At 52.4% G+C, this 10,496-nt stretch overlaps 1 protein-coding gene across 2 annotated transcripts in view; it reads right to left on the reverse strand.

Moving 5' to 3' along the window:
* Positions 1–8,149, reverse strand: part of JPH3 (junctophilin 3) — a 76,701-nt gene extending 68,552 nt beyond the window's left edge. Inside the window, exon 1 of one of the 2 annotated variants that reach the window (XM_077288827.1) lies at positions 7,561–8,149. In XM_077288827.1, coding sequence (XP_077144942.1) covers positions 7,561–7,942 — 382 coding nt within the window. In that variant the 5' untranslated portion in view covers positions 7,943–8,149. The remainder of the gene's footprint in view (positions 1–7,560) is intronic. The other variant, XM_077288828.1, reaches the window with a different exon arrangement.
* Between the last annotated feature and the right edge of the window lie 2,347 nt (positions 8,150–10,496).

A 10,496-nucleotide genomic window follows, 5' to 3' on the forward strand; every position in this document is an offset into this window, starting at 1 on the left:
GCACAGCACACCAGAGAGCAGACGTGGACAATGTGGACCCCTGAACTCTGTGTATATGTCTATATGACAGCATCTTCAATACAATATAGACCTCAGTTGCTGCAGAACCTCCTAATGCAAATCTTACCTCAACTGCTGTAAAACCTAATTCGACACACCTCAACTTCTGCAGAACCTCCTAATACACACCTCAGCTGCTGCAGAACCTCATTAGACAGACCTCAGCTGCTGCAGAACCTCATTAGACGAACCTCCGCTGCTGCACAACCTCAGACAAACCTCCGCTGCTGCACAACCTCAGACAAACCTCCGCTGCTGCACAACCTCAGACAAACCTCCGCTGCTGCACAACCTCAGACAAACCTCCGCTGCTGCACAACCTCAGACAAACCTCCGCTGCTGCACAACCTCAGACAAACCTCCGCTGCTGCACAACCTCAGACAAACCTCCGCTGCTGCACAACCTCAGACAAACCTCCGCTGCTGCACAACCTCAGACAAACCTCCGCTGCTGCACAACCTCAGACAAACCTCCGCTGCTGCACAACCTCAGACAAACCTCCGCTGCTGCACAACCTCAGACAAACCTCCGCTGCTGCACCTCAGACAAACCTCCGCTGCTGCACAACCTCAGACAAACCTCCGCTGCTGCACAACCTCAGACAAACCTCCGCTGCTGCACAACCTCAGACAAACCTCCGCTGCTACACAACCTCAGACAAACCTCCGCTGCTGCACAACCTCAGACAAACCTCCGCTGCTGCACAACCTCAGACAAACCTCCGCTGCTGCACAACCTCAGACAAACCTCCGCTGCTGCACAACCTCAGACAAACCTCCGCTGCTGCACAAGCTCAGTGTAATCCGTCAGTGTACAGATATCCGCTCTGTGAGGGCGAGCTGGTCCTGATTTCAGGAGCGCTACTTTTATGAGGCTATAGCAGGCAATGACCGGTAGGAAAAAGCAGAGACCACGCCATGAATTTATGGAGGATTTTATGTGTCCTTTGTGACGAAGTGCCTGTAATCTCACCTCTAAAATTTGCGTAGCATTAAGTAGCACGACTTGTGAAATCTGCGCACTGAAGGATGGCCGCCATAATGCACCAGGCCTCTCGTATCCTATAGACACGGTACAGATTTCATACAGCACCCCAGGTATCAATACTAATCCCCAAACTTTGTCAGAAATAAGACTGCACACATCCATCAGTCAGACTGCCAAACAGTGCACAGTCTGTCCCTGCAGAGAGTGGGAACAGCGTCACATCCCGCATTCTCAGTGATGTCACCGCTGATCTCTGGTGATGGATAGGAGGCATTCTCAGTGATGTCACTGCTGATCTCTAGTGATGGATAGGAGGCATTCTCAGTGATGTCACCTCTGATCTCTGGTGATGGATAGGTGGCATTCTCAGTGATGTCACCGCTGATCTCTAGTGATGGATAGGAGGCATTCTCAGTGATGTCACCTCTGATCTCTGGTGATGGATAGGTGGCATTCTCAGTGATGTCACAGCTGATCTCTGGTGATGGATAGGAGGCATTCTCAGTGATGTCACCGCTGATCTCTAGTGATGGATAGGAGGCATTCTCAGTGATGTCACCTCTGATCTCTAGTGATGGATAGGAGGCATTCTCAGTGATGTCACCTCTGATCTCTGGTGATGGATAGGAGGCATTCTCAGTGATGTCACCTCTGATCTCTAGTGATGGATAGGAGGCATTCTCAGTGATGTCACCTCTGATCTCTGGTGATGGATAGGAGGCATTCTCAGTGATGTCACCGCTGATCTCTAGTGATGGATAGGAGGCATTCTCAGTGATGTCACCTCTGATCTCTGGTGATGGATAGGAGGCATTCTCAGTGATGTCACCTCTGATCTCTAGTGATGGATAGGAGGCATTCTCAGTGATGTCACCTCTGATCTCTGGTGATGGATAGGAGGCATTCTCAGTGATGTCACCTCTGATCTCTAGTGATGGATAGGAGGCATTCTCAGTGATGTCACCTCTGATCTCTGGTGATGGATAGGAGGCATTCTCAGTGATGTCACCGCTGATCTCTAGTGATGGATAGGAGGCATTCTCAGTGATGTCACCTCTGATCTGTGGTGATGGATAGGAGATTCTCAGTGATGTCACCGCTGATCCTTCCATGGACTGATGAATTATGCGCACTTCTTTATTATTTCGGACACATCTTATTCCGTCAGTCACACTATGCTTTGGTAAGACCTCAGTAATGAGGGGCCACACTGGCCGTGCACTGTATGCCTACCGGCCGCAGGCTGCACTGGGGGAAGGTGTGTGCACATTAATGTGCTGTGAACGGCCACGACGCACAGTAACCCTCCTCATACAGCGAGGGGTTGGCCAGTAACATGATGGCAGATCTCGGCCTCACTAATGATCTCGTCTCTGCTGCTGCTGCATATGTATTGGTCTCTCAGGGAAATGGAGTAACAAATAAGACCTGCTGTTTATTATGCTGACAAGCGGAGAGGAGGCAGAGAAGGCTCCGGCGTTACCACAGCCATGGACCTGCCAGATTCAGCGATTTCCTATGGCATAAACAAGCTTCATTCCCCATGCCTGTTTGTGCATCTGCTGCCCCCATAATGTCCCCGCAGATGGAGCAGGATGTGGTGCCGATTCTGCACCGCAATGTACATCAGATGATCTGCACAGAAATCTGGAGACCATATCCAGTATTGATCAGGACTCTGACCGGGGCTCACCACCCCCTCCTCTATAAATTAATGGGCGCACCAATCAATCACATGATCAGAGATGAGGGCCGGCAGTGACACGCCGAGCCCGCTTCTCCCCAGATACCAATATATTTCCAGCTGGGGACCCAGAGGCAAATCTCATTACGGGGACACATTGCAAAATCACACACCGTCAACGCAACGCAGGCAACGATCTGCGGCCGCAATTATCAAGCTATCTACAGGCCGGCTGGATACACTGCAATATTCACACTGACCGGCAAGAAAGGGGTTAATAGCGTAGTTCTATCATGCACACATCAGGGGTACAGCTCTAGTGATGGAGTCCACGGGGGTAAGAGATTTGCAAGACTTCGCCAATAGACTGAAGTACAGTGTTGGATCACCCAGTAGAGAGATGACCTCAACGCGTTTATGGCCCAGAACTTCGACAAGATTGTTTTCTGGATAAATGAACCTTTTCCTTAGGTCTTAAAATCATTCCAATTGTTGGGCTTTGGTTTATGAACCTCGGTTTTTTGTTATACGAGATCTGTGCCCCTCAAAGGTCTGGTCCGTGGAATAATACAGGTGCCATACAAGTAATGAGGAGGGAATTAATGGGGTCTTTCACTTCGACCACTATCTGGAGGTCTCTGAACACTCGGTAACAACGGCTGCCCATGCCCCTTCAGTTTTGGGGTGTTCTTCACATTTTGTGGGGAGAATATCTAAGACCATAATCTACACAAATCCATTGAGAATTAAACTGAAACCATTTTGAGGGTGAAAATAAAAGCAAAACTACAATTATGTGGTTGCATAAGTGTGAACACCCTCTTACAGTTGGGGTGGTGGTAATGCTTTGAATCAGCCGATCATATTCCCCTTATGTTACATAGTAGTCCGTCCACAGACGCCATCATTTACCTCGATTCGGATTATCGACATAGCTATTTTCGCAAGATTTTCCTGACATTTTCTGGTCTGTAAACAGCTGACAACACAGCAAAGGATCTCATTGTGGAAAGATATCAGTCAGGAGAAGGTACAAAAACTTTTCCAAGGCATTAGATCTACCACAGACATTGTGAAGACATCAAGAAGGGGTTGAAATTTGGCACAACAGTGACATTTCCTAGAACGGGGTATCCCTCAAAAATTGATTTAGAAAACTGGTCAGGAAGCCTGCCAAAAGGCCAACAGCAACATTGAAGGAGCTGCAGGAATTTCTGGCAAATCCAGATTGTATCCTGCGTGTGGCCACAATCGCTCATATTCTTCATATTTCCGGCATGTGAGGTCAAGGGTCAATAAAGAAGTTTTCTTAAAAAGAAGAACATCCAAGCCAGGCTATGTTTTGCCAAAACCCAAATCAAAATCTCCAAAATCTCACAAAAGCAGAGGTAGACCTTTTTGGCCATAATCCAAAGTCAACACTATGTATCACTAGAAGATCACCATCCCTACAGTGAGGCATGGTGGGGGCAGCATTGTGCTTTGGGGACGTTTTTCAGCAGATGGAACTGGGGCTTTAGTCAAGGCAAAGGTAATAATGAACAGTTCCAAATATCAGTTAATTCTACATCAAAACCTTCAAGCCTCTGCTAAAAAGTAAAAAACGAAGAGTAATTTCATTTATTAGTAGAACAACGACCCTATGCGACCTCCAAAATCACAGTAAACTTCACCAAAGTATTAGTTTAAGGGTGTGCAGATTTATGCAACAACATTGTTTTAAGTCTTTATCTTTCTTTTTCCACGCAAAAAGATTTCAGTTAAATTGTAAGGATTATGATCGACATTAAAGGCAGAGAAAGTTCCAAAATGATTTTTTTTTTGCAGAGGGGTGTGAAGACTATCTCCACCGTACACACCTATATGCACGCGCACGCGCACACACACACACACACGCAGATTTACTTATAGTAGTGAAAGCAGTGAGAGCGGGAGGGCTGATGGCAGCTGTGCAATATCTGTGGATCAGCTTACTGGAGTATTATGGTGGGGTCTGCACATTCACCGTACACGGCTATCGCCCTGGATTATGGCACAGGCCCATCGTCACTGCCGGGTGGGTGCTGGGCTGATATGTCCATAGAACCCCATATAAGCAGCCGTACAGACGTGGTAACTGCTGCATGTAACGACACGACCGTACAATGGATCTCCAGGTTACTCAGCACAGTGTACAGGATCCGCCGGAACCCGGTCACTGACAACCAACATTCACATTTCCAGTGACTTGGGAGTCAGAAATGTTGGTCCCTGCAGTACACCGTGACGGCTCCGTGTCAGGACAAACGGCCGCCTAATGTACACAAAGCAGCACAAGTCCCAATGTGGTGGGTGCAAAATTCCCAGAACTGGACCCAAAAGCGGCACATTTGTAAACCCTAGAGGCGCAGCGCTCCAGGACGTCGGCAGAGCGATGATCTCCTGTGTCCTTATACTGGCGAGGCTGCAGCCCAGTGTACGGCGGATCCTCGGCACACACTTATGGATGGGGTACAATGTATCAGAGACATGTATGGGAGCAGGACAGGAGGCGCCGTCCCCACTGCAGCTGCTCCATCTGGAGGGATCGCCGGCACTCGGGGGCCCGGCCCACTCATCAGCTGTGGCACCCAGCGGGTACAAGAAGTGGTGAGGCCAGAGCCAGATCTGCAGAGGGATCATGAGGCCGAGGACTACAGCTCCTCAGTGACCGACAGCAGGGCCCTAAACATGACGTGTACGGGCCCTCATACTATACATGACAGGAAGCCCTCCAGGGGCCCTCACCCCGCACACACGATCCGACCCTCCAAGGGCGCTCATCCCGAACACACAAACCGGCACTCCAGGGGCCCTCACCACACACCCTCATCCCACACACACGATCCAGCCCTCCAGGGGCCCTCATCCCACACAAACGATCCAGGGCCCTCATCCCACACACACGATCCGGCCCACCGCGGACCCTCATCCCACACACACAATCCAGCCCTCCAGGGGCCCTCATCCCACACACACGATCCGACCCTCCAAGGGCGCTCATCCCGAACACACGATCCGACCCTCATCCCGCACACATGATCCAGCCCTCCAAGGGCGCTCATACTATACATTACAGGAAGCCCTTCAGGGGCCCTCACCCCGCACAAACAATCAGACCCTCCAAGGGCCCTCACCCCGCACACACGATCCGGCCCTCCAGGGGCCCTCATCCAGCAAACACGATCCAGCCCTCCAGAGGCCCTCATCCCGCACACACGATCCGGGCCCTCATCCCCAACACACGATCCAGCCCTCCAGGGGTCCTCATCCCGCACACACGATCCGGCCCTCCAGGGGCACTCATCCCGCACACACGATCCGACCCTCCAGGGGCACTCATCCCGCACACACGATCCAGCCCTCCAGGGGCACTCATCCCGCACACACGATCCAGCCGTCCAGGGGCACTCATCCCGCACACACGATCCAGCCCTCCAGGGGCACTCATCCCGCACACACGATCCAGCCCTCCAGGGGCACTCATCCCGCACACACGATCCGGCCCTTATCCCGCACACATCCCCAGGGGCCCTCATCCCCAACACACGATCCGGCTCTCATCCTCAACACACGATCTGGCCCTCCAGGGGCACTCATCCCGCACACACACGATCCGGCCCTCCAGGGGCACTCATCCAGCAAACACGATCCGGCCCTCCAGGGGCACTCATCCAGCAAACACGATCCGGCCCTCCAGGGGCACTCATCCAGCAAACACGATCCGGCCCTCCAGGTCCCCTCATCCTGCAAACACGATCCGGCCCTCCAGGGGCACTCATCCAGCAAACACGATCCGGCCCTCCAGGGGCACTCATCCAGCAAACACGATCCGGCCCTCCAGGTCCCCTCATCCTGCAAACACGATCCGGCCCTCCAGGGGCCCTCATCCCGCACACACGATCCGGCCCTCCAGGGGCCCTCATCCCGCACACACGATCCGGCCCTCCAGGGGCCCTCATCCCGCACACACGATCCGGCCCTCCAGGGGCCCTCATCCCGCACACACGATCTGGCCCTCATCCAGCAAACACGATCCGGCCCTCCAGGGGCACTCATCCCGCACACACGACCCGGCCCTCCAGGGGCACTCATCCCGCACACACGACCCGGCCCTCCAGGGGCACTCATCCCGCACACACGACCCGGCCCTCCAGGGGCACTCATCCCGCACACACGACCCGGCCCTCCAGGGGCACTCATCCCGCACACACGACCCGGCCCTCCAGGGGCACTCATCCCGCACACACGACCCGGCCCTCCAGGGGCACTCATCCCGCACACACGACCCGGCCCTCCAGGGGCACTCATCCCGCACACACGACCCGGCCCTCCAGGGGCACTCATCCCGCACACACGACCCGGCCCTCCAGGGGCACTCATCCCGCACACACGACCCGGCCCTCCAGGGGCACTCATCCCGCACACACGACCCGGCCCTCCAGGGGCACTCATCCCGCACACACGACCTGGCCCTCCAGGGGCACTCATCCCGCACACACGACCCGGCCCTCCAGGGGCACTCATCCCGCACACACGATCCAGCCCTCATCCTGTAGTCCTCCAGGGGCCCTCACCCCGCACACACCCCCAGGGGCCTTCATCCTGTACACACCAGTCAGTCCAGGGGCCCTCACCCCGCACACACCCCCAGGGGCCCTCATCCTGTACACACCGGTTAGTCCTCCAGGGGCCCTCATCCTGTACACACCGGTTAGTCCTCCAGGGGCCCTCCGCCCGCACCCCCCCTCCCCCCAGGGGCCCTCCGCCCGCACCCCCCCTCCCCCCAGGGGCCCTCCGCAGCGCTTACCTCCGTCAGAGTAGGTCTCGGTGCCGTAGCCATCCTGCAGCCCGTTGGTCCAGGTGCCCTCGTACTTGGCGCCGTTGCCCGTGCACTCCCGCACCCCGTAGCGGCCCTTGAAGCCGTTGGTCCACTCGCCCCGGTACACCCACTTGCCCTTGCTCTCCACACCGATGCCATGGCGCTTGCCCTGCGCCCAGGTGCCCTGGTAGGTGTTGCCGCTGGGCCAGGTGTAGACACCCAGCACCTCGAAGCCGTGACTCCAGGAGCCCGTGTACTCGCCCTGGCCCTTGGGACCGGTGCAGATGCCGTGGCCGTGCGCCTTGCCGTCCTGCCAGCCGCCGCAGTAAGACCCCCCATCGTCAAAGTTAAATCTTCCCCCAGTGGACATGCACGTACCGCGGCCCCTGCACACACGCTGTGAAGACGGGGCTCCGGGGCTCAGCACAGGGGCGCACTCAGGGACCCCGGGCTCCCCAGCATTCCGGGGGATGCTCGCCGTGTACGGGGGGATGAGCACTGCAGCTGCCGAGCCCTCTGCCTCCTCCTCCCCGTCTGTGCCCGGCCCCCGCCTCCTCCTCCTCCCGCTGCATTGGCTGCTGCTCCCGGGACTGATGGAGCTCGGCGGCGCCCTGTGCGATCACCAGACGCAGCGACTGCGCAACACGGCGCCCGGCGTCAGCCCAGACAGCGGCGGGGACCGGGGATGGAAATACGTGTGTATACAGACTCCCCGTGTGACCGGGTACCAATGTATACAGCCAGCCAGGGCCCTGGTACCACATGTACAGCACAGGGCGGGGGCCCCGTCACCAGATACACCCCAATATCACCAGCTATACCACTAATGTCACCAGATATACCCCAATATCACCAGATATACCCCCAATATCACCAGCTATACCACTAATGTCACCAGATATACCCCAATATCACCAGATATACCCCCAATATCACCAGCTATACCACTAATGTCACCAGATATACCCCAATATCACCATAGATACCACTAATGTCACCAGATATACCCCAATATCACCATAGATACCACTAATGTCACCAGATATACCCCAATATCACCAGATATACCACTGATGTCACCAGATATACCCCAATATCATCATAGATACCACTAATGTCACCAGATATACCCCCAATATCACCATAGATACCACCAATGTCACCATATATACCCCCAATATCACCATAGATACCACTAATGTCACCTGTCACCAGATATACCCCCCAATATCACCATATATACTACCAATGTCAGCAGATACACCCCAATATCACCATAGATACCACTAATGTCACCATATATACACCAATATCACCATAGTTACCACTAATGTCACCAGATACAACCCAATATCGCCATAGATACCACCAATGTCACCTGTCACCAGATATACCCCAATATCATCATAGATACCACTAATGTCACCAGATATACCCCCAATATCACCATAGATACCACTAATGTCACCAGATATACCCCATATATCACCATAGATACCACCAATGTCACCAGATATACCCCAATATCACCATAGATACCACCAATGTCACCATATATACCCCCAATATCACCATAGATACCACTAATGTCACCAGATATACCCCCAATATCACCATAGATACCACTAATGTCACCTGTCACCAGATATACCCCAATATCACCAGATATACCTCTAATATCACCACAGAAACCACTAATGTCACCATATATACCCCACTATCACCATAGATACCACCAATGTCACCAAATACAACCCAATATCACCATAGATACCACCAATGTCACCAGATATACCCCAATATCACCATAGATACCACTAATGTCACCTGTCACCAGATATACCCCCAATATCACCATAGATACCACCAATGTCACCACATAAACCACTAATGTCACCATATATACCCCAATATCACCACAGATACCACTAATGTCATCAGATACAACCCAATATCACCATAGATACCACTAGTGTCACCAGATATACCCCAATATCACCATAGATACCACTAATGTCACCTGTCACCAGATATACCCCAATATCACCAGATAAACCCCCAATATCACCATAGAAACCACTAATGTCACCATATATACCCCAATATCACCAGAGATACCACTAATGTCACCAGATACAACCCAATATCACCATAGATACCACCAATGTCACCAGATACAGCCCCAATATCACCATAGATACCACTAATGTCACCAGATATACCCCAATATCACCAGAGATACCCCCAATACCACCACAGAAACCACTAATGTCACCATATATACCCCAATATCACCACAGATACCAGTAATATCACCAGATACACCCCAATATCACCATAGATACTACTAATGTCACCTGTCACCAGATATACCCCAATATCACCAGATATACCCCCAATACCACCACAGAAACCACTAATGTCACCATATATACCCCAATATCACCACAGATACCAGTAATATCACCAGATACACCCCAATATCACCATAGATACTACTAATGTCACCTGTCACCAGATATACCCCAATATCACCAGATATACCCCCAATACCACCACAGAAACCACTAATGTCACCATATATACCCCAATATCACCACAGATACCAGTAATATCACCAGATACACCCCAATATCACCATAGATACTACTAATGTCACCAGATACAACCCAATATCACCATAGATACCACCAATGTCACCTGTCACCAGATATACCCCCAATATCAACATAGAAACCACTAATGTCACCATATATACCCCAATATCACCACAGAAACCACTAATGTCACCATATATACCCCAATATCACCACAGATACCAGTAATATCACCAGATACACCCAATATCACCATAGATACCACTAATGTCACCAGATACAACCCAATATCACCATAGATACCACCAATGTCACCTGTCACCAGAT

This window comes from Ranitomeya variabilis, chromosome 2, assembly GCF_051348905.1.
Source record: "Ranitomeya variabilis isolate aRanVar5 chromosome 2, aRanVar5.hap1, whole genome shotgun sequence".
NCBI lineage: Eukaryota > Metazoa > Chordata > Amphibia > Anura > Dendrobatidae > Ranitomeya > Ranitomeya variabilis.